We start from the raw sequence: 24515 nt of genomic DNA on the forward strand, positions 1-24515 counted from the left end.
TTAATCAAGCCTTAGCTATTCTCAATGGCCAAAAACCTTAGTTTATTTTAGTCTGAGGCTTCCCTAGACCATTTCTGTCTTTGGCTTCCCAAGTCCGTTCACTGTGGGGAAATGGAGCCCACTCAACTCAAAAGAGCTTTTGGTGATATAAAGATTGGAAGCCAAGGGGTTGTTTCTCATTTCTCCCTTCCAATTTGAGCATCTATAATTGTGGACACCAGCCACCCTTGCAGACCAAGGTGGACCCACTAACTTAGAGGGCCCAAGGTCATCGTGTTCAAATGTGATCTGAAGGAAATCTATGTAGGGGTGTATTGAAAGGAATGAAAGCATTCTGAGAGTTTTGTTCATTATGCTAACCACTCACATTTTTATTAGCAGTTGGCATCAAAGGAGTCTTTTTAAAGACTGGGCAACATCAAAAGAAAGAAAAACTGGAGAGAAGGCTTTGCTGAGGTGAAATTAATTGACAACATGAGGAAATGCAAGGTGTAGTGTGGACCATGCTTGCAGAAAGGTTCTCCTTGATGAAGAAAGATCTCTTAGTGGCTGGACAAATCCCCTCATCAGCACCTAGAGAGAACGTGGGGCTGGACTCAGAATGAAGTTAGCATACAGATAGCATTTGCACTCAGCCAGAAGAGGTCCCCACAGGGTGGCAATGCACTTGCAGATAGTGGCAGACCTCAGAGGAGGTGTGAAGGGTGCTGCATCAGTGAAGTGTTTCCTTACAGAAGCTGGACTCGTGACTGGGTGTCAGGAAGTTGGCGAGCAGGTGCTGGTTTTGCAGAGACTTGGGGCAGTTGGTTGAAAGCAATTGCAGCCACTGCTGAATGATTTGCCTAAACCTGTCACACAGCAAGCTGGTTGGCAGGAAGGGGATTCGTGGCCACCTTGGTTGCAGGAAGTGGATCCATCACAAGTTGGTTGGCCAGAAAGCACTGTGCCACAGGAAACTCGTTTGCAAGGGTTCTTTACAAAACATGGGAGCTGGCAGTTAGCCACTGGCTGGCAGATGAAGGATATGGAAGGTGCTGGTTGGCAGTGAAGTGGCTGGCAAGGGCAGGACACACAGCATGTAGGATTGCAAGAACTGAACACAGAAGTTGATGGCTGACAGGGAACCAATTGGCAAGTCTTGAAAATGTAGCAGATGGGTTGATAATAAGTTGATTTGCAGAGCTGATCTTCACCATTAATGGGCTGACATGGACCTGGTTGGCGGCAAGTTGGCTGGCATGGACTAGCTGCACAGATGGTTGGTGGGCAAGAATTTTTGATACAGGAAGTTACCTCAGAGCAGGATGGCTGGCAGGACCTAGTGTCACAGCAGATCGATTGGCCACACGCTGCCTGACATGATCCGGATACAAAGACAGGTTCTTGGCAGGAGCTTTGCTGGTCGAGGCTGGATTCACAGCAATTTGCCTGACAACTGGTAGATTCCGAGCAGGAGGGTTGGCATGAGCTAACCAGACAAGCAGACTGACCAGTGCCAGATTCATAGCATGCTGTGCAGGAGCAAATGGGTTGGCAGACAAAACCAACGCAAGAAGTTGCTGGAAGGCAGGTAGGTTGGCAAGAAGCAGGTTCACAGCCAGTTGGGGCACTGTTGGATGGCTGACGGTTTTCTTGGCATGTGACCAATTGCCACGTTCTGCTCCGGCAGGAACTAGGCAAACAGATACCATTTTGGAAGCCACCACCATTTGAACACATGAAAGTGGGCACAGCTGGAATGGCCATGATGGTTCTGGGACAACAGCTGTCCCCTATGGCACTGCTGTTAACCTTGCTAGGAAGTTGCAAACTCAGTATACCTGAGTGTGAAAGACATCTACTATATGGGAGCTTTTATAGTCCTTCACTAGGGGTGTTGGTACAACTTAGAGCATCTTTCCTTGTTATTGTTTCTACTCATTTGCCTACAAACATCTGATTAGCAGGCTTCAGGAGCCTGGATAGATATTGTCCCCACTTTAAAAACTTGTCTGTTGAGTTGAGAGTTTTCTTTGCAGAGTTTGGATTCCTTGATGCTGTTCCTGCTCTGGGATGACCTGTCTCTTTTACAGGTTGTTCTCCAGCCTCCCTGAAGCAGGGCTTTCCCTGAACTAACCTCTCATCAGGAGGCCTCATCCCAGCCAAAGCAACCTGCTCTTCCTCCAGGAATGCCGTTCTGCACCATTTAGACAATCAGGAAATGAAGCCTTGACCTAGTTGAAAGAGGGTGATGTCTGAGATGGCGAACAGAAAATCAGGCAGTGCATCCCAAAGGCACTTCAATGTCTCCACTTCTTTCTAGAACCTTCCCATTTGGTTCTCCTGAAACTCAGTTTTATTAGTACCACTAATAATAGCAGTAGTAGTAGTAGGAATGGCTTCCATTCCATTTATAGCATACTTACTATACACCAAGTCCTTGACTGTATTTTTCATTGAATCTTGCGATGACCCTAGGTAGTAGGTATAATACTCACTACTATAGCAAAACTAACTCAGAGGGTTTAAATCCTGAATTCCCAAAATTATGCAAGTAATAAAAGTTTGAAATAAGATCCAAACCTAGTTTGGCCTGACCCCAAAACCTCTGATCTTAATTATCTGTTAGACCTCCTGACTTTGGAGTGGAAGAGAAAGACTGTAATATAGTGATTGAAGACTGACATTTGTATAGCAGTGCACTGACTCATGGGCAGGTGGCCCAGGCCCCATGCTGGGGACCATTCATCCACTCCAGTGACTAGATTAAACTGATATGAGTACTTACCTCTACTTATCCATACACCCAAAGACAATCTTTTAATTTGGAAATTTTAATAACTGCAAGATATTTTGCCAAGAATTAAATCATATTATGGAGTTCACAACATATAAATTCTATAAATATAAAACTACATCCAAAAGTGATATAAGGACATCACTGCAAAGTAATTTTTGTGTTAAATCACCCTCTTCAAAGAGGGACTTAGGAGGCGTTGGTTGTCCTAATTCTTCCCCTCTTTCTCTGGGCTCATCCTAGCTCTGTATCATCAGACCACTTCAGCATCCCACACTGGTCCATGTCTGACCTGGTTCACACCAGAGATTCACAACAGAATAGAAAGATCATGGCCTTGGGATCCCAATGGGGCTAGTGTCATTTTCTGGCTCTGCTGCTAACTCACTCTGTGGGACGTGTCAGCTCATTACCCAAGTATTCAAAGTACTAAGAGTTTATCTATTAACCACATTGCTATTGCTCAGGTTATTTTTATTTTTATTAGCTGCCTCACAATTACTGAAAATGCTGGAAATTCTGGAAGGTACTTTTCAAAGTACCAGCTAAAGAATACCTTCTCCTTGGCACCCTCCTCCTCACCCTCATTTTAAAAGGAAGAGAAATTTTTCTGATCAGAATGATGCCTGGGAAATCCTCAGCCTTGTCATTAAAATACCTTTATTCTACCTTTGCTTTTTGTGTTATAGCACTGATCACTCCTTTTGCCATCACTAATCATTTTGGCACCTTGCAAACTGCAAGGATCACTGCACTCTGTTTTATTCCTGTCTACATCCCAGAGCTCTCATCTTTCAGAATAAATACTTTTGGTCTTACCAAATAGGTCAGTCATAATGGGAACATGAATATATTTGAGAAACCATGTCAACTTCAACCTGAAAAAGGTGTCAATGTCCTATACTCATACATACCACTTTTATTGTTTTAAAACAATCAATTTTTACATCCATTTTTCTCCAATTCTTTTCTTGCCTTTCTTCCTCCTAAAGAAACTTCTCAAGTTGTTGGTAAAGGGTACAAACTCTCAGCTATAAGATGAGTATAGTCTGAGGATCTAATATATAACATAGTCACTCTAGTTAATAATACTGTATTGCATAACTGAAACTTGCTAAGAGAGCTTAAATGTTCTCAAACTCCTCCCTCCCAAAAATATGAGGTGATGGATGTGTTAATTAATTAGATGGGAGGAATCTTTTCATGGGGCATATGTATATCAAATCATCACAGTGTGCACTTCAAATATCTTACAGTTTTGTCAGTTATACCTCAATAAAGATGAAAAAAATGTCTCAATAGGGACATCTTTCATTTTGCTGTGGTTCAAGGCACTAAAGATACCTGGTATATCACCAAGGGCTGTTGTGATCACATCAAGAAACATGATGATGCATAAAAAAACACAAACTTTGGACAGAACCGTATGTTCTGTATGTTACATGTATTTACATGGTATGTTACTTTTGTATGTTTCTTACTCCCTGTGGCTATCCTGAATTCCGTGTTTAGCATTCCCTTGTGAATATATATAAGGTATATATTTGTGTGTATGTGTGTGCATATGTGCACATGTATGTATACTCATACATACATGTATGCATGTGTGGGAGGTGTTGTTTTTGAGCTTTATAAACATATATGTGGTCTTGAGGCTTGTTTCTGTCAGCTCTACTCTGGTCAGGTTCACCCCTTTTTTGCATATGGCCATTGTCCAGTTGTGGGGTTTTGGGGGGGTTGGTTTTTTTTAAGATTTTATTTATTTATTTGTCAGAGGAAGAGAGAGCACAAGCAGGGGGAGCAGCAGGCAGTGGGAGAAGCTGGTTCCCTGCTGGAGCCCAACGTGGGACTAGATCCCAGGACCCTGGGATCATAACCTGAGCCAAAGTCAGATGCTTAACTGACTGAGACACCCAGGTGTCCCTGTCCAGTTGTTTTCACTGCAGCATAGTATTTATTGTGTGAATATACCACAATTTTCTTGTCTCTGTTTATGGGCCCTTGGATTGTTTGTCACTCATATTCATCTTATAAAATAGAGGGAAAGAAATCTTACCTCAAAGAATTGCTATAATTTATATGAATCACTGGGACTGTGCTTGGGACAGAGATTTAAAACCCTGGCCAACTCCTCTTGACTCTATAAGGAGATAGAGATAAATCTCAATGGCCTGATGAGACAGTAACCCTGACACCAATGTGCTGGTTAAGTTCCACCTTTGAGTTCCTCCCTCTGCCACTAACCCAGTGGTTCTCAAACAGGGACGATTTTTGCCCCTCATCCCCAGGGATGTTTGCTACTGTCTGGAGACACTGTTGATCATCACAATCAGGCAATCAGGGGATGCTCCTAGCATTTAGTTGGTAAAGTCCAGGGATTCTGCTTAATATCCTACAATTTGAAGGATGGTCCTCACAACAAAGAATTATTCAGCTCAAATGTCAATAACACTAAAGTTGAGAAGCCCTGGTCCAGCCCCTCTTGTGCTTAGGATAGCCCAAGCTGCACCTTGAGGACTAGGGATAGCCCTTTATGCCATGCACTAAGTGACTACTTTGAAGAGACTCTGTCCTTAGGATTGCAAGGGAGTATGTATGGAGTTTACACAAGGAGTGTGACTTGCAGAGACTAGGAGAACATAAAGTGCAAGGCTGTTTGCAGGGGCTGGGTATGTAGAAAGTCTGAGAGCAAGTTGGTTGGCAGATGGCAGATGCAGAAGAACCTAGGTGGCAGCAGAGAGGTTGGCAGGAGGTAGATGGGCAGGAAATGGGCTCACAGCACAAGAAATCCAGGTTATCTTCCTTATTGTAAGTGGGACCTCCCACTTGTTTTTATCCCATTGTGAACCCCAAAACCATTGGCTTGCTCCCCAGTCTCCCTATATCCAAGTCCATGCGCCTTCATTCAGTTCTCCACACCAAGGCCAGAGGGACATTCCAAAACCCAGTGCTTTTCATGTCACTGCCCTGCATATGGCCCCTCAATGCCTTCATGTCAGCCCTGCACCAAACTAAAATGTCTCTGTCTAACATACAAGGCCTAATAGGGCAGGTCACTGTCTACGTAGCTGACCTCAGAGCTCACCTGCCTCCAAGCACACCTCTGCCCAAGCCTCACTAATGAATGGTGGGCTCACAAGCCCCATTCATTTGTATGTTTCCTCTGCCTGGAAAATGCTTCCTTTCTGGTTTTGGACTGGTTAATTCTTATTTGTGCTGAAAGACTCAGCTTCAGTATCATATTCCCCAAGAATTCTTCCTCATTTCTCCCCATGCCCTGCTGAGTTCAAACTGCCCTATGCTTGCTTCTCTCCCAGTACTTAGCACAATGCAATGAAGTAACTGTCTCTCTGCCTATCTGTCTCCCCCACCCCCATCCTGATAGTGAGCTCCCTGAGAACAAGGACTGAGACTTTAGTGTTCTCATTCCTACAGCCTAACACAGTTCCTGGCTAACAGCTGTCTAATAAAGCTTGTTGGATAGATGAATGGATAAAGCTGCTCTTGAAGACAAACCAAGTTAGCTGATGAGAGTATGACATTAACAGAGCAATGAGAACAGCATGTCACTTCAACTTAGCCACTTTATTGGACAGTTAAATATCTTTTTCTCATGGAAGAAGTCCCCAAGGAACATGAGTACACCCAGAAAGGGAGCACATGCATGAGGACAGAAAAAACTTAATGCTGGGAAAGGGACTCAAGATGATGTGGTGAAGTCGCTCTTTTCAGCTTGATGGCAGCAGCAGGCAGGAACCCAGAATGATCCCCCTCTAGGTGCCCAGGGCACCTTCATTTGGACCATTAGGAGACTAACATTTCTGGTGAGTTCTTTGAAGTATAAGAAGATGGCAAGTGATGGTGCAGAAAGATTCTAAGTAAATCATTGTGAGCTTTGGGGAGGGTACTTAAGGTTTCTCTCTAGCTGGAGGTTTTCTTTGCAGGAATCAGTGGGCTGAGGCCAGATCAGTGGTCAGCAGGCTTGGTGGCAGTAGGCGGGCTGGCTGCGGCTTTACGGGTGGTTGGGCTGGTGGGTTTGCCTTCACTGGGCTGGCAGGGACTGGCATTTGAGACCTCGGCCTTGCAGGATGTTGAGTCAGTGCAATCCGGTTGGCTAGAAGTAGATTTTTTGCAATCCCGTTTACAGGAGTCAGCACAAGGCAGATGGGAGCAGATGGGACGGTAAGAGAGTGAAGTTACACAGGCCGGGCGGCGCAGGATGGAATAGCATGGGCGGTAGCAGGCAGGGCGATAGGAGATGGATGTCATATACGGCTGCCTGTAAGTGATGGGTCCAGAGCAGATTGGGCGACAGATTGGGCGGTAAGAAACCGAAGGGGTGCAAACAGCCTTCTGTTTGAAGGAGCTGGGTATGTAGAAAGTCCGAGAGCAAGTTGGTTGGCAGATGGCAGATGCAGAAGACCCCGGGCGGCAGCAGAGTGGTTGGCAGGAGGTAGATGGACAGGAAACGGGCTCACGGCAGAGTGACCGGCAGCGCTTGACTATGTAGCAGGTAGGTTGCCGTGGACTGGGCACATAGATACTTGCTGAACAGGGACTGGGCTCAGAGCAGATGGGTTGGCAGATGCTGGAGATGCAACAAGAGGGCTCTTGACAAGTGCTGGAGACACAAGGTGGCTCACAAGGGCTTGGAACACAGCAGACAGGGCGAAGACAGACAGGCTCACAGACCAGAGCCACATAGGGAGCTGACTGGCAGTTGCTGGGCTCTGAGCAAGATGGCTTACAAGGACTGGGGTCAGAGCAGACAGCCTGGCAGCTATTAGCCACAGAGCAGACAGATGGACAGCAGCTAGGTGTGGGGCAGACCGGCTGACAGCAAGCAGGCTCACAGACTGCTGGTTGGCAGGAACTAGGCACAGTGCAGACAGCTGAACAGCAGCTGGGCTCACAGATGACTGGCTGGCAGCAGCTGGGTTTGCACACAATGAACTGGCAGGGAGTGGGTACACAGAGAACTGGCTGGCAGGAAGGGGCCTCACAGCCCACAGGTTGGGCACAGCTGCTCACAGAACAGGAGGGCTCACAGATGGTGGCTTCACAGCCCACAGGTTGGGCACAGCTGCTCACAGAACAGGAGGGCTCACAGATGGTGGCTTCACAGCCCACAGGTTGGGCACAGCTGCTCACAGAACAGGAGGGCTCACAGATGGTGGCTTCACAGCCCACAGGTTGGGCACAGCTGCTCACAGAACAGGAGGGCTCACAGATGGTGGCTTCACAGCCCACAGGTTGGGCACAGCTGCTCACAGAACAGGAGGGCTGACAGCACTGTGGGCCACAGCTAGATGATCTACACGTACCTTCGCAAGTCACCAGCTGCCACGTCTGGCTCTGGCAGGAACTAGGCAAGCAGACAGGCCCTCCACAGCTCACCTCAGTGGAGCAGAGAGAGATGCCTGGCACAGACGGACATTTCCAAGAACAGCAGTTTCCAGACATGGTGGAGGTGCCTCTGCTCCCTTGTGAGTGCTGAGAGGGGTGCTGCCTGACTGGGGCAGCTCTCTGGAGCCCTCACTTTTATACCCCCTCATCGACATGTGCTGTGTGGAGCCCCTGCATCTTTTCCTCATTGCTGTTTGAGCCAGTTTTCAGAGGAACATCTTATTATGCCAAGCTTTGTTGATCTGGAAGTTGTTTATCTACCCATAAAGAAGCTGTTTGTTTATTGACTTGCTAAATTTGGAATCCTTGGAGCAACAGGTCATCTTGGAATAAGCATCATTGCCTTCAAACTGAATGATCTGTGTTTCTGAGCGTCATGAGCAGGGGAAGAAGAAAAGAACTTATAATTTATCCATCTTCTAATCCTCTGTACCAGGTCCTCTGGGGGACACAGGTGTGCCTACATGAATAGGACCCACTCACCCATTCCCACAGATCTCACTCTCTGGTGGGCATACATTCAAATAAACTCATTGCAATGCTATGGTAAAGTCAACAATAAACATATAGGGATTAGTAGAGGGGAGCAGTGGTGAGCTGTGTGGGAGAGGGGCTATCTGGGCTGGATTTTAAATGACTGCACTTTACAGCAATGGTCTTATTTAAAACCATCAACAATCCCCTGCGATAGGAATTCATCTCTCCCCATTATACGTAAAGAAGAAGAAAGAAAAGGTTGGAATCAGAAAGTTTAAGTCACTTGCTAAAGATCCCACCTAGCTTGCCCCCTAATCTAGGGCTGCCCTCCTTCCTTCTCACCATTCTGTCTAGTCTGACCTTTCTTAAGAGACTTTGTCAAACCCACATGTCATAGGCTCAGCCCACTGTGTTGTCCTCCATCCTGTTCAATGAACAGCCCCACCCCAGACCACTGGCTCTACCTGTCCCTAGAAAGCACTTGACCTAGCCTCTCTGCTTCTCCTCCCTGTGTTCCTTCCACCCACCCACACCTCAAGCATTCAGTGGCCCTCAAGAATCCCTCTTAATTTTGGTGATTTTAATAGCTCTTAAAAGAAAGACACCTCCAAGACCCAAAGGATAAAGAGGGAAGACAAGAGATCTTTTGCAAAGACATTGTGAACAAAAGCAAAGAACACAAATGCTTTCTCAAAGCATGTCAATGCTACTATTTGAGACAGACATGAGATGAGAAATGTACCCTAGGTTTCTAAACACCAAGGCCTGACATCTTTGCTCAGTAAAGGCCTGCCTCCACTATGTGCTTTCAACATTAATGCAAATGCAAGCTCTCCTTTAGAAAAGCTGAACCATTGTACCATCCATTCATCATCTCTCTTCATTAATTTATGCATTCCCTCAATTTCTCTTTCATTGATCCATTCAATTCAGCCATCACTGGGTTCTGTGTAAGGGATACAAAAAGAATTAGCTGCAATTCCTGTCTCAAGGAGTCCAAGTTTAGGAGAGAAACAGATACATCCATAAGCAATTATGGTACAGTATACGTACAAGTGCTATGACAGATGGATGCCCAGGGTCCTATGGAGGCACCCAGGAGAAACACCAACATGGTTTTTAGGAAATCAGGGAAGCCTTCTCAAAAGCATGATACATTTGGTTCCTGGATATGGAACCATTTACTGGATGAAAGGTACAGGGGACAGGAAGGAACAGCAATGGGACTAGAAGGGTACTCAATCATGAAAAGGCCTTGTGGACCATGATAAGTAGTTAGATTTTACACTGACACCTGAGTGCTTTAAATAGGGGAGTAACTTGACCATGTTTGCCTTTTGGAAAGACCTCTCTGGCTGTGGTGAAGGTATAGGAGAAGGAGGGCAAGTCTGGAGCCAGGGAGACCATTAGGAGTCTGGGGCAATTACTCAAAATCTTCATAGTGACAATCTGAACTGGGAAGTGCCTTGGGCCTGGAGCAATATGAGAGGTTGTAAAGAGGCAGGATCAATAGGGCTAGTGGTTGAAAGTGGAAGATTAGGAAAAAGAAGTGTCATCCTTGAGGTGTAGCTCTCAGACAGTTGGAAAAGAAGACTTTTGGACAACTTTGCAGAGGGCAAAGCAGAGAAGGAGCCCCCAAAATCCTGATCCCCACCTTTCTAGGTCCTCTCCATGCACTTTCTCTTCCGCAGCTAAGCCAGCAATGAAATTCACATGGAGATGGCCTTCCTCCCACAAGTCCCTTATAAACTCTCTCAGCTGAGAAATTAAACATGGCATCATCTGTTATGCTGGAATGTCATCTCAAAGAATCCTTCCCTGCTACGTGGAATAAGCAGATCTTTTAACAATCAAGCCTATTTCTACTTTATTCTTTTTTTTTTAAGATTTTGTTTATTTATTTGACAGAGAGAGACACAGCGAGAGAGAGAACGCAAGCAGGGGGAGTGGGAGAGGGAGAAGCAGGCTTCCCGCCGAGCAGGGAGCCCAATGAAGGGCTCAATCCCAGGACCCTGGGATCGACCTGAGCCGAAAGCAGACGCTTAACGACTGAGCCACCCAGGCACCCCTCTACTTTATTCTTATAGCTCTCATCTCCCTTAACATTATATAAGCACCATGAGGGCAAGGATTTTGTGTATTCACTGATATATATCCAGCACCCAGAGCAATGTTTGATACATAGGCAGTTCACAATTAATATTTATTGATGAATGAATGAGGACCTCTGTGGACAACTAAGAAGGGCATCTCTTTGTCAGTAATTCAAAGAAATCACTACCCTGCTCTCACCCATCAGGAGACCATGACCATGAGCAATGCAAGAATCAGCTACTCTGAATCACAACTACTTGATAGAGACCTGTTGGTCTCTTGCCAATTTTGTCCCATCGGCATGCTCTGGCTGTGGTTTTGTCCTGGGAATTAAAGAGCTAGTTCTCAAGAGGCCAATTCCAACAAGAGCAAAATGACCTAAATAGTAGAGTCTGAAACTAAACCAGGGCAGATTCAAATTTTGAATTCTCTCCCAAGTAAGACACTACTAATACTGCTGGGCTTTTAAATGAAACCAAGAAATGAAAACACAATGAGCTACCACTGTGCAGCTGCTAAGAAAGCTAAAAATAAAAAGACTGACAATATCAAGTGTTAGCAAGGACACAAAGCAACTGGAACTTTCAGACATTGTTGGTGGGAATACAAAATGGTATGGCAAAACAGTTGCAAAACAGTTGGGTAGTTTTTTATAAAGTTAAACATTCCCATACTATTTATCCAGCAATCCAATACCTAGGTATTTATCCAAAATAAATGAAAACATATGTCCACACAAAAATTTATACATAAATGTTCATAGCACCTTTCTTCATAATAGCCAAAAACTGGAGACAACCCAAATTCCCATCAGTAGATGAATATTTTTTCATGTACTTTATTCATACAATGTAATATTATTTAACAAAAAGGAATGAACTATTGATATCTGAAAAAAGGATGAATATAAATAATGTTATTCTAAGTGGAAAAGAGTTCATACTGCATGATTTCATTTACAGGAGATTCTAGAAATGGCATTTATAGTGACATAAAGACTGATGGTTGCCTGAGGCTGGGATCAGGGGTGGGGAGGATTGCCTGCAAATGGGGCACTAGAGAATTTGAGGGATGATGACAAGTTCTGTATCTTGATTGCTGTGGTGGTTACTTAAGTATATACAATTGTCAAATCTTATCAAACTGTACATTACAATTGTATGTACTTTATTATATATGAAGTATACCTTAATGAAGTTGGTTTATAAAAAACAAATTTTCACTTTGCATAATCCCCTGCAGTTCCATCCATGTCAATGCAAATAGTGGGTATTCATCTTTTCTGATGGCTGAGTAATATTCCATTGTATATATGAACCACATCTTCTTTATTCATTTGTCTGTTGAAGGGCATCTCAGCTCCTTCCACAGTTTGGCTATTGTGGACATTGCTGCTATGAACATTGGGGTGCATGTACCCCTTCTTTTCACTACATCTGTATCTTTGGGGTATAGCATGGAGGACCACAGGGGAAGGGAGGGAAAACTGAATGGGAAGAAATCAGAGAGGGAGACAAACCATGAGAGACTCTGAACTCCGGGAACCACACTGAGGGTTACAAAAAGGAGGGGGGTGGGAGGATAGGGTAACCGGGTGATGGGTATTAAGGAGGGCACGTGTGGTGATGAGCACTGGGTGTTATACGCAACTAATGAATCGTTGAACATTACATCAAAAATTAATGATGTACTACATGCTGGCTAATTGAACATAATAATAAAAAAATAAAAAATAAAAATAAATTTTAAAAAACAATTTTTTTAAAGGCAAAAACATAAAAATAGTGTAATCCTAGTTTTATTTGTAAATGTGCTTAGAAAGGAGTCTGGAAACATCTATGTCAGTAATAAATGCTGAAGTTGAAGTTGAGAATCCAGGTGGCTGTTGTTCCTTCTTCATTTTTTTCTGTATTTTTTCATATTTTTAGAGATCATTGCCATGTTTATAATCAAAAAATATATTTTTGCTTGTTTGTTGAATGAAACATTGCTTTGCAGGAATAAAAAATAACTATTGTTCTCCCAAGGCAAGAGCAAAATAAATTGTATTCCACATGTAGCTTAAGATCATGTTCAGCAAAAAGTTGAATCAACTATCTTCTGAATTTTAGCCTTCCAGCCGGACTCACACACACCTGGCTGAGGCCCCACCTAGCAGATGGACATTCACGCCTCTCATCCCTGGGACTCAAGCAGAAGAAATACAGCTGGTTTCAGGACAAGAAAACCTGACCCAGAAGATGGAGACTTTGCCAAAGCATTTGGCTAGAAGAAAGAACTGGAATTCCCAGAACATCCACAGGCACTGTGTTCACAAAGTTCTGCCACACGAATCTCTTCCATTCCAAATCAAGCTTGTTTTACCAAAGCCTCTTCCCGACTTTGCCAGAAAGTTCTGACCAAACTGGAGCCCTCCTGCAGAACCATTCTAGGGGAGCTATACTGCTGAAGGAAACCATGCCCCATGCTCAAGATTAAACCTTGGCCAGCCTCAGCATTTACTATTTACTGCATTTTAAAAATGCAGGTCCCAAGGCTGCCACCCTGGAGCTACTGGATAAGATCTCTAATGGTGAAGCCTACGAATCTGTATTTTTAAAACCTCCCCAAGTGAATCTCATGCAGCACATGGAAGCTTTAGTCTACATCTGGGGTTCTCATTCAAAACACAGATTGCCAGCCCACACCCCTGTGGATTCTAACGCTGCCTGTGTCAGGGAGGGCTCCAGAATCTCCATTTTAACTAGCTCCCAGACGTTTCTGATGCAAGGGGATTCTGGTGCACAAACCACATTTCAAAAACCCAGTTGTGGACGCCAGAGTAAATTTTCCCAGCCTAGTGCCAAGAGGGAGCTAAGGAAGAGGCGGGAGAACTAATTTGGTTATGCCAGCAAGCTCGAATTTATTAAGAAGTTAACAAAGAGAAATTTTTGCACTCAAAAGCAGCAGAAAGCTGAGGAGGGGGGTCAGTCCCAAAGCCACCTTGAGTTACGAGGATGCCTCACAGTGACAAGACATTTAAGTCCGTGAAAATAAAGCCATGGGGATTCACCCTGTGAGCTTCAGGGATCACCCTGGACGGGACCCAGCTTCCATTGCTCACCAGCGTCTGGCCCTTACTCTCAGGGCCTTGAAACCCCAGGGCAGGTGTTGGAGAACAAGGCCTCGCCTACAAATAACACGGGGGCAGGACGCTGTCTTGGGAGCCAGGAAGGTCCTGGAGACAAGGAGTCTCTCCACCTGCAGCAGGTGGACGCTTTGCTTGGGCCACCTCCGCGGAGGGGGCAGACGGCTTCACTTCGCCTCGCAAACAGGCGTAGGCTGGCAGCAGACGGGGCCGCAGCACCCGGACGAGCCGCAGCAGCCGGAGCCGCAGCAGCCGCTCCCGCAGCCCCCGCAGCCGCAGCCCCCGCAGCCGGAGCCCCCGCAGCCGCAGCAGGAGCCGCCGCAGGAGCCGCAGCCGGAGCCCCCGCAGCCGCAGCAGGGGCCGCAGCAGGAGCCGCAGCAGGGGCCGCAGCAGCCGCAGCAGGCGGGCTGGCAGCCGCACGCTTCACAGCAGTCTTGGTCTTGAGGGCAGCAGGCGAAGCAGTCCCCTGGGCAGCACCCCATGGTCCCCGCGGGCCAGGTGGCAGGTGAGCAGCGCGGCCGGAGCGCCCCCACGTCTGACGGTGGCCAGTGGCCAACAGCTTTTATAGCCCCTCCGCGGAGGGTGTTGGCCCAGGGGACGGGATGTTCCCTCTGTTATTATTTATGCCAGTTTCCATAAGAACGTTTCATTAGCTGCCTGTTTATTTTCCAGCTCTGAGTACCTCAACTCATAAAAAAGCCCCACTCCGCCCAACTGCTCTCTGTCCAGAGGGTAAAAATACATCTTGGAAAGGACCTGTCATCATGGCCAAACACGGGCCAGCCATCATTAGCCCAGGCTGGAGAGAGCCATGGGCTCTGGCTCTGGAATGGGTGCTGCCCTTGCACATCTCCTCTGGCGGCAAGGGGGCAGCCCACCCCTTTCATCACGAACGCTCGTCCTGGAAAATCAGAATGGTAAAAGCTGGATGTCCCGCGCCTCCTGCGGCTCCTCCCAGGTGGCAAGGCATCCTCATGCCAGCCCACGTGAGCAAGGCAAACATTTGTGACTGTGTGTGGTATGTGGAGTGTGCCGCGCGATTGTTTGGGCTTGGTCCGTGAGCATCAGTCATGATTAATAACAACTGCCTTGTGAAAAGGAAAGAGACTCATCATAAAACTGCAAGAGGTGGGAGCCACGTTCTCCCTGGACCTCCTGGTGAACTGAACACTCACACCCCTCTCTAAGTGGGTGGGAACAGCAGTGTTCGGAACCCTTTCTCCGATGGGAGGAGATGGTGGGGGGTGGTGGGGAAGGAGGGGACGAGGAGAGAAAGGAAGGAAGAAAGATAACTGAATATTCGAAACATCACATGAAAATGGGAATGTTGTGCACTTTTTTTTTAAGAGCTCCAACTTTATAGACCATCTGGCAGAATGAGGGATTAGGATAGGAGACACCCAGAGTACCATCCCAGGGGGAAAAAAATGCTTTTGGAAAGAGGCAAGAATCCACAGAGGATTCAGGTCCATGTGTAAATTCTGAGACGGGTCAAAATTCCTATCCCCGTGTTGGGTTTGGTACCTTGTCATACTCTTGGAATGGTAATGGCAACCCTGGAGACTAGGGCTTGGCTTTTGGAAGGCAGTACCCGGAGAAGGGGCTGGAGTGGGAGGTGGCGATAGAAGGTGGCAGTGGGAGTGGAGATCTGAATCAGGAGACACAGCCCTTCTGTTTTAATTTGTATTTTCTTTTTAGTTGGGCCTGGAGGTAAGGCAGCCTCTAAGACAGGCTGGATAGACTGGGAAGGGTGGGGGCAGATGATGGGTTGCTTGGATCCAATAGGATGCTCAGTACTTCATGGGATGTGGAAATTTAGAAATGGGAGAAAGATTCATCAGGATAAAAAGCTTTTGCACAGCAAAAGAAACAGTCAACAAAACCAAAAGACAACTGACAGAATGGGAGAAGATATTTGCAAATGACATATCAGATAAAGGCCTAGTATCCAAAATCTACAAAGAACTTATCAAACTCAACACCAAAGAACAAAGAATCCAATCAAGAAATGGGCAGAAGACATGAACAGACATTTTTCCAAAGAAGACATCCAAATGGCCAACAGACACATGAAAAAGTGCTCAACATCGCTCGGCATCAGGGAAATCCAAATCAAAACCTCAATGAGATACCACCTCACACCAGTCAGAATGGCTAAAATTAACAAGTCAGGAAACGACAGATGTTGGCGGGGATGCGGAGAAAGGGGAACCCTCCTACACTGTTGGTGGGAATGCAAGCTGGTGCAGCCACTCTGGAAAACAGTATGGAGGTTCCTCAAAAAGTTGAAAATAGAGCTACCATATGATCCAGCAATTGCACTACTGGGTATTTACCCCAAAGATACAAAAGTAGGGATCCGAAAGGGTACATGCACCCCAATGTTTATAGCAGCAATGTCCACAATAGCCAAACTGTGGAAAGAGCCAAGATGTCCATTGACAGATGAATGGCTAAAGAAGAGGTGGTATATATAGACAATGGAATATTATGCAGCCATCAAAAGGAATGAGATCTTGCCATTTGCAATGACATGGATGGAACTGGAGGGTGTTATGCTGAGCGAAATAATCAGAGAAAGACATATATGACCTCACTGATATGAGGAATTCTTAATCTCAGGAAACAAACTGAGGGTTGCTGGAGTGGGGGGTGGGGTGGGAGGGATGGGGTGACTGGGTGATAGACACTGGGGAGGGTATGTGCTCTGGTGAGCACTGTGAATTGTGCAAGACTGTTGAATCACAGATCTGTACCTCTGAAACAAATAATGCAATATATGGTAAGAAAAAAAAAAAGAAGACAGCAGGAGGGGAAGAATGAAGGGGGGAAATCAGAGGGGGAGACGAACCATGAGAGACGATGGACTCTGAAAAACAAACAGGGTTCTAGAGGGGAGGGGGGTGGGAGGATGGGTTAGCCTGGTGATGGATATTAAAGAGGGCACGTTCTGCATGGAGCACTGGGTGTTGTGCACAAACAATGAATTATGGAACACTACATCAAAAACTAATGATGTAATGTATGGTGATTAACATAACAATAAAAAATTTTTTTTAAAGATAGAAATGGGAGAAAGAGACCATGTAGTCCAGGGTCTCTAACCCTGATTTTGCATCAGAATTGTCTAAGGCAGGGGATTTTGAAAAATGCAGAACCCCCCAACCTGTACCCCAGTCCTGTTAAATCAGAATATGTGTTCATGGGAGCTTGAGAAACTATGCATTTTAAAGTTTCCCAGATGATGACTCAGATTCTCAAATAGATTAGGAAACACTGATATAATTTAATGCCACCATGACCATCACCCCCAAGCCCTTTTTTTCTGCAGAAGTTGATACCAAGGCCCAGAGAGGACACATTAATGATAGAGTAGATTCATAGTCCAGATGTTCTGTTTCCTGGTCCCTTGATGCTTCCATCACTCCACATCCACAGATGGATACCTCTGGGTAAGTATAATACAGTGATATCCATGACAGACACATCCTTTTCATCCTTTTTTTTCTTAAGATTTATTTATTTATTTTAGAGAGAAAGAAAGAGAGAGTGCAGGGGGAGGGGCAGAGGGAGAGGTAGAGAGAATCGCAAGCAGACTTCCACCCCGCTGAGCATGGAGTCCAACACGGGGCTCCATCTCACGACCCTGAGATCATGACCTGAGCTAAACAAGAGTCAGACACTTAACTGACTGAGGCCCCAGGCACCCCTCATTCTTTGTAATGATAGGTGATGCATTCACATGAGAAAGGCACCCAAAGGTGTGCTTTGCAAAGTCTCTCCTCTTTCTGTGTCTACCGGTCTGTTTTCTCGCCTCTCATCCACCCTCCCCTCTGCTCCCAGTCTCACTTCACCCCTCTGCACCTGAATTTCCTCGTGTATAAAATGGTAATTATGATAATAATAGTGCTAACCTCATAGGCTGTTCTCAAGGTTAAATGAGTTATATAAAGCACTTAGAACAGTGTATTGGCTGTGTCGTTTGATAAACATTCGCTATTATTTATATACAAGAAGAACATACATGTACAGATATATTTTTGTTCATTACATATGATAGCAGGTGTAATAGTAGCATAATATACACACTGGTTTTAACTCTTTTTTCTCTTAATGAGGTATCTCAGAGCTCATTCCATATCAGTACATTAAAAAGTTCTTCATAGTGGTGTATTGTATTGATACTCTAATTAACCAATTCTCTATTGAAAGACATTTGTTTCTTTTTTTAAAATTTTTTATTGTTGTGTTAATCCCCACACATTACATCATTCGTTTTAGATGTAGTGTTCCATGATTCATTGTTTGTGCATAACACCCAGTGCTCCATGCAGAACGTGCCCTCCTCAATACCCATCACCAGGCTAACCCATCCTCCCACCCCCCTCCCCTCTAGAACCCTCAGTTTGTTTTTCAGAGTCCATCATCTCTCATGGTTCGTCTCTCCCTCTGATTTCCCCCCTTCATTCTTCCCCTCCTGCTATCTTCTTCTTCTCTTTTTTTTTTTAAAGATTTTACTTATTTATTTGAGAGAGAGAATGAGAGAGAGAGAGCACATGAGAGGGCAGAAGGTCAGAGGGAGAAGCAGACTCACTGCTGAGCAGGGAGCCCGATGCGGGACTCGATCCTGGGACTGCAGGATCATGACCTGAGCCGAAGGCAGTCGCTTAACCAACTGAGCCACCCAGGTGCCCCTCTTTTTTTTCTTTCTTAACATATATTGCATTATTTGTTTCAGAGGTACAGATCTGTGATTCAACAGGAAAGACATTTGTTTCTAATATTTCCAATATCTTGCTATTATGAACTTTTCATTTTAAATATTTTGCTATTATGTAACTGTGTACTTACACATAATCTTGCTACATCCCTCCCATAAACTGTTGGAAGAGAAATTGCAGGGTCATTGAGTTTTTTCATTTGTAATTTTGACGGATATTGCCAAGTCACCCTTTACAAAGGCTGTAAGACTTACACTCCCATCAGCAATGTGTGAGAGGACCTGTCTCCTCAAACTTCACCAACACAATGTGTAGTCAAAGTTTGTGACCTTGCCAATCTGATAGAAGAAAGATAGGATCTGACAATCATTTTAAATTGCATTTCTATTATTGTGAATGAAATTAAGCAATGTTTCATATGCTTAAATTCTATTTATGTTCCCTCTTCTCTAAATTGTCTTTTTATATCCATTGTCCATTTTTCTGTTGGGTTGTTGGTCTTTTTACTTTGATTGATAAGAATGCTTTGTGAAATAGAAAATAAAAGCTTGGTCTATATTATGATTTATAAATATTTTTCACAGATTGTCATTAGCCTTTGATGCTGTAGTTAAGTAATAATAATAATAAAGATAATGTTTACATTATGAATTTCATGCCTGCTTATTGTGGAATTTCTGGAAAATACAAAAAATTAAAAGCAAGAAAATAAAAATCATCTATAACCCCACAACAAAGATATTCTGCTAATATTCTCATTTCCCTTCTTAGCACTTTTTCTAAAGATTTGCATATAAATATTGCAGCTATACATACACATATATACATATAAGCATATATATATCAAGTACAAATTTCTAAGTCTATGTTCCAAGGCATGTTAAAAATACATATCTATTTTTCTCTAAGACTGCTTATGCCTATTTCCAACCTTCATTCCAGCTTGTGGGGGAAGAAAAGTCAGTTCTGTATAAACTCAGAAATCATTCAGGATTTCTCCCTCCCCATCCATCTGGTGGAAGTGACATCTGAGTTTCCCAGTGAGCATCCACTGAAAAGCACATGGTTCTCTCTTATTCTCGACCACCAACCTCCTTCTGCTGGCACCAGCTGAGATATTTTTGTCCCTGTTCTCCACAAATTCTACATCCTTCCATCCTCCCTCCAGGAGGCCCAAGGCTCCCTTTGTCTGACCACCCACTGTCCTCTGGCATAGAAGTCTATTTTGAGTTGCATATACTAAGCATTGACTTGGCTCATTCTCTCTGCATTTCTACAGTAATAACCCTACCCTGGGGGGCAGTGACTATAGAAACACCCACTGATGCCCAAGTTGTGAGAAAAGAATAGCTGTGAAAGAAACTTCAGAATAAAGATAAGACCACTGGATACTCTAGGGTTTCATCCTGACACCTATTTTTGCAAAATTGAAATCATACTGTATAAATTGATTTGTACACCAAATATTGTGCTTCACCTGAGAAAACACTCAGGAAGATTTTGATTATTAAATATAATGAAAATCTGAGAGAAATTATATTTTCAAGTTGTTGTAAACCTTCCGTATTGCTGGATATCTAAGTGTTTCGAATTTTCCAATACTAAAAGCAAAACACTGAGCCGAGCTTCTTTGATGTGAATCTTTATGCATCTTTCCGATTATCTCCCTAAAGTAAATCCCTAGAAATACAATTACTGGATCTTCAGCATGTTAATAATTTTCAGGCTATAAATAAATATTGAAAAAATTTCAAAAAAAAATTCCCATATGCACCCATTTCACAGGTGCCTTCACCAATACCAATTAGTATTCTTTCTTAAATCTCTTTGTCAAGAAACTGGTGTGATTGGTAGTCCAGTCATGGAATCTCCTGTAGTATTTATTTGTATTGACTTCATTATTAGCACATTTATTCTGTAGGCCTCTTTTTCTTCTTCTGGGAATTATATGTAATGCCGATTTTTTTTTTATGCAGCTACTCATCTTTCTTACCTTAGTTATAGGAGTTTATGCTAAGTATATTAACTTTCCTTTCTCACAGTCACTGCAAAATTTGTTCCAGGGGATCATCTTTTAGTTATGTCTATGGCTTTTTTATGCAAATAATTTTCTTCTTACATAGGCACACCTACTTGCATTTTCCTTTCTGCTGCTTTTGTGCTTCGAAACTTCTTCACCACTCCCAAACGAGACACCTATTAACTTTTTTTTTTTTTTTTTAGTTTTTATAGTTGCATTTTTTTACACTTACTGCTGTTATCCATCGGGAATTTATTTTGGTGTGTGGCAGATGCTGCTTACGAAAACGACCTGATTTTCCTCATTGCGGCACTTGAGTGCCTATTAAATGTAGGCTTAGTGTGCAAGAAAGAACAGGATGGGGAGATGCAACATGCAGGAGTCATGAGAACTTTGGTTTCTGTTTTGGCGGCCTCTAGTGTTCATTGGGTGACATTACACATGCAGCTTCTGGTGCTTCTTGTGCAGACAAGACCAGCAGATTCTGGCTTCACCAGAAGGCAACTCAACAAAAACTTGATTTGATGTGAGAAGCTTATTATATTTATATGGCATTGATTTTAAATCATTTGTTCGATTAGCCACCTCTTGGCAAAGGGGGCACATTAGCAGCCTCTGCCATTGTGCCAGGCACCACACTAGGTACTTTATATGAGTTTTCTGGTTGATGCTCGAGATAACTATATACAATAAGCATCATGACCCTTTTATTTTGTACATGAGAAAACCGAGGCTAATGGAGATCAATTACTTTAACTAGAAGATGCAGAGCTTGGATTTAAACCCAGATCTGTACAGGCTTCTGGAGCCCATCGCCCTTCCTCTACGTCAGGCTTTCCGGAAGGAACCACAGAAAATTGCTACAGGTGTGACCTTTGGAAATATAGCTGACAAAAGAAAGTCAGCCCTGTTTAAACCCCCTTAGAGTTTCATGGATCCTGAAAAGTCAAAATGCAACCATTTGATGCTTTCTTTTGGCTCCCACTGCAAGTGAAGACAAACCAGAGAAAGTCTTTGTTTCAGTCGCTACTGCTGCATAACAGACAACCCAAATACAGTGATATAAATCATTTTATATGTGATTAAAGCATTTTATTATGCTCATGGATTCTGTGGGCCAGGAGTTCTGAAAAGGCACAGTAGGATGGCTTGTCTCTGCTCTGTGATGTCTAGAGCACCATCTGGAAGACTCAAAGCCTGCTTGGGCTTCCTCAGGGCAGCCCAGGAGAATAGATGAAAGCTGCATTGCCTTTTGTGATCTATCCTCAGAAGCCACGTAGTGTCACTTTCTCTGCAGTCACAGACGCGCCCAGGTTCAAGGAGAGGGTCTATGTCAATGGAAGGACTAACACAGTCATGTTGTAAAAAGAGCATGGGAATAAGATATCATTGCACAGTCCTCTTTTCATACAGTCTTTCTCTTTTTCTGGGTAATCCTTTCTCAGCCTGTGGGATGCTCATGGCCTACAGTCATTGTCCTCTGCCTCTTTCCTCCCCTTTCTCCCCAACAACAAAACCAGGAGGTGTCTGGCATCAGCCATTTCCTCAGGTTTGTTAATAACCCTTTAACTGAACCATATGTTTCATGCTCAGTGTATTTCTTGCCTTGCCTCTCTCTTTCTCTCTCTCTCTCTCTCTCTCTCTCTCATTACCCATTAGCAAGAACCTAGGGGAATTATTTGAAGAAAGGAGGATAAGCCCTTTCTGCTGGCCATGAAGGCAAATTTAATGCAATACCTCTGGCTTCACTGAAGTCAGGGAAGTGTGAATACCAGAAAAGATGGTCCATGTTGAATGCACACTTGTCTCCTATTTCCAGGAAAATCTTCCCAGGCCTATATTTTATATGTGGAGCATACATGCCACCCCAAACTCCATTACCTGCCATCTTGGAACTCTTCCTCTATGTATAATCAGGGTTCTCCAGAGAAACAGAAATAATAGGATATATGTAGATAAATATAGATATAGACTGTAAGAAGAGATTTATTATAGAAATTGACTCACATGATTATGGAGGCTGGGAAGTCCCACCATCCGCCATCTGCAAGCCAGAGAAGCAAGAAAGCTGATAGTATGATCCAGTCTGAGTCAAAAGGTCTGAGAACCATGAGCACCTGTCTCCAAGGGCAGGAGAGGATGGATATCCCAGGTCAAACAAAAAGAGCAAATTCACCCTTCCTCTGCCTTTCTGTTCTCATCAGACCCTCAACTGATTGAATCATGCCTACTCGCATTGGTGAGGGTAATCTTTACTCAGTCTACTGATTCAGATGTTAATCTCTTCCAGAAACAACCTCACAGACACACCCAAAAAAAATTTTTACCAGCTATCTGGGCATCCTGTAGCCCAGTCAAGTTGACACATGCAATTAACCATCAATACTTCACAACTCCCACTTTTCTTTCTACTTTTATTGTAAAATTTCTGACAAAGGATGCCACTGGAAGATATTCTTAATTAAAATCAAGGATTTGCATTTGAAAAAGGAAACTCCATTCTGAGCAGGAAAGTTTCCTGAGGCAATGAATCCATAAGATCAGATAACTTAGAGAAACTTATATACCCACAGGTGGTCCCTCTTGGTAACCATACACTTATCTTATTGATGCTTTTTTGGTTGAGAGCATTTCCATATTTGTGTTTGGATATGGTGCTTCCCAGTCCATCATAGAGAGGGAAATACTCATTATGTATAAATCTCATGCAGTGCTTCCAGGAGAACACCCACGGAGAAGAGTGTACATTCAACACGGACCGTCTTTTCTGGTCTTCACACTTCCCTGACTTCAGTGAACCATGAGGTACTAAATTAAACACCTCACATATTGCAGGTAAAGCTAAAGCAGTTAGATCTTTTATAAAAGGCCTTTGATTCACTTATCCCACTTTCCCCTTATTGTAGGAGGTATGAAAATCACAAATACCTTTACACAACTACCTTATTGCAAGGAGCTAGACAATGTCATCCCATCATTTTGTGGCTGTGGGTGGCCAGGATCAAACACAAGGATGACTATCCTCCTGGTTCCTCAGCCTATCCTTAGCACCAGACGTTTCCATCAAGTAAGCAACACCAAGAGTAAGACTCCAAGGTCTAATACCCAGGATTACCACAGCCATCATTAGCTGAAATGAAGAGATTAGCTCACTTTTCCACCCAGTTCTTTTGTGTTTTGCTTTATATTTTGATAGCAACAAAATCCTTTAAAAAAAAAACAAAACAACAAACAAAAAAAAACCCAAGCATTAAAAACAACAGAGAAACTATATTATAAAACCCATGCTTCCCTACTCAGGATGTGTAGCAGTTAAAATTTTTTTCATATTTGCTGTGTGTTTAAAAATCAAGTAAATATTGGGGCACCCTGGGTGGCTCTGTCAGTTAAGCGTCCGCCTTCGGCTCAGGTCATGATCCCAGGGTCCTGGGATCGAACCCCACATCGGGCTCCCTGCTAAGCGAGGAGTCTGCTTTTCCCTCTGCCCCTCCCCTGACTCGTGCACACTCTCTATCTCTCACTCACTCTCTCTCAAATAAATAAAATCTTTTTTAAAAAATCAAGTAAATATAACATGAAAAATTACATAGAGAACTTTCACTTTTATAGCCATGCACATTCCAATCTCTTCTTCCCAGACACAAACACAATCATGAATTTCATAAGTACATCCTGTTAACGTTTTGTGCTTTTATAAATGCCTATACAAGTCCAAGATATTTTTAAATATAGGAGTAAACATTAACTAGTATTTTTTAATCCTCTTATTTAATTGGATACGTGATTGGTATGAATCTGAAAGAACTGGTTGGTTCAGGCACTCAGTTGGTTAAGCGACTGCCTTCGGCTCAGGTCATGATCCTGGAGTCCCTGGATCGAGTCCCGCATCGGGCT

At 43.8% G+C, this 24515-nt stretch overlaps 3 protein-coding genes across 3 annotated transcripts; all 3 read right to left on the reverse strand.

Moving 5' to 3' along the window:
* Positions 1 to 756: 756 nt before the first annotated feature.
* On the reverse strand, positions 757 to 1746 carry KRTAP29-1 (keratin associated like protein 29-1). Its single transcript, XM_045890224.2, has one exon. It carries the CDS (start codon positions 1744 to 1746, stop codon positions 757 to 759), a length of 990 nt encoding a protein of 329 aa, XP_045746180.2.
* Positions 1747 to 6742: 4996 nt separating this feature from the next.
* LOC123854727 (keratin-associated protein 16-1) lies at positions 6743 to 8239 on the reverse strand. The gene has a single exon (XM_045890223.2). It carries the CDS (start codon positions 8237 to 8239, stop codon positions 6743 to 6745), a length of 1497 nt encoding a protein of 498 aa, XP_045746179.2.
* Positions 8240 to 14047: 5808 nt separating this feature from the next.
* Positions 14048 to 14362, reverse strand: LOC123853479 (keratin-associated protein 17-1). Its single transcript, XM_045888059.1, has one exon. It carries the CDS (start codon positions 14360 to 14362, stop codon positions 14048 to 14050), a length of 315 nt encoding a protein of 104 aa, XP_045744015.1.
* Between the last annotated feature and the right edge of the window lie 10153 nt (positions 14363 to 24515).

The sequence above is a fragment of the Mirounga angustirostris genome, unplaced genomic scaffold (assembly GCF_029215605.1).
Source record: "Mirounga angustirostris isolate CCGP_5_RB_7025 unplaced genomic scaffold, mMirAng1.0.hap1 SCAF_17, whole genome shotgun sequence".
Taxonomy (NCBI): domain Eukaryota; kingdom Metazoa; phylum Chordata; class Mammalia; order Carnivora; family Phocidae; genus Mirounga; species Mirounga angustirostris.

Excerpts from the sequence above, each read along its gene's own strand:
- LOC123853479 (XM_045888059.1), bottom strand. The coding sequence starts at position 14,362 with ATGGGGTGCTGCCCAGGGGACTGCTTCGCCTGCTGCCCTCAAGACCAA.
- LOC123854727 (XM_045890223.2), bottom strand. The coding sequence starts at position 8,239 with ATGTCTGGAAACTGCTGTTCTTGGAAATGTCCGTCTGTGCCAGGCATC.
- KRTAP29-1 (XM_045890224.2), bottom strand. The coding sequence starts at position 1,746 with ATGGCCATTCCAGCTGTGCCCACTTTCATGTGTTCAAATGGTGGTGGC.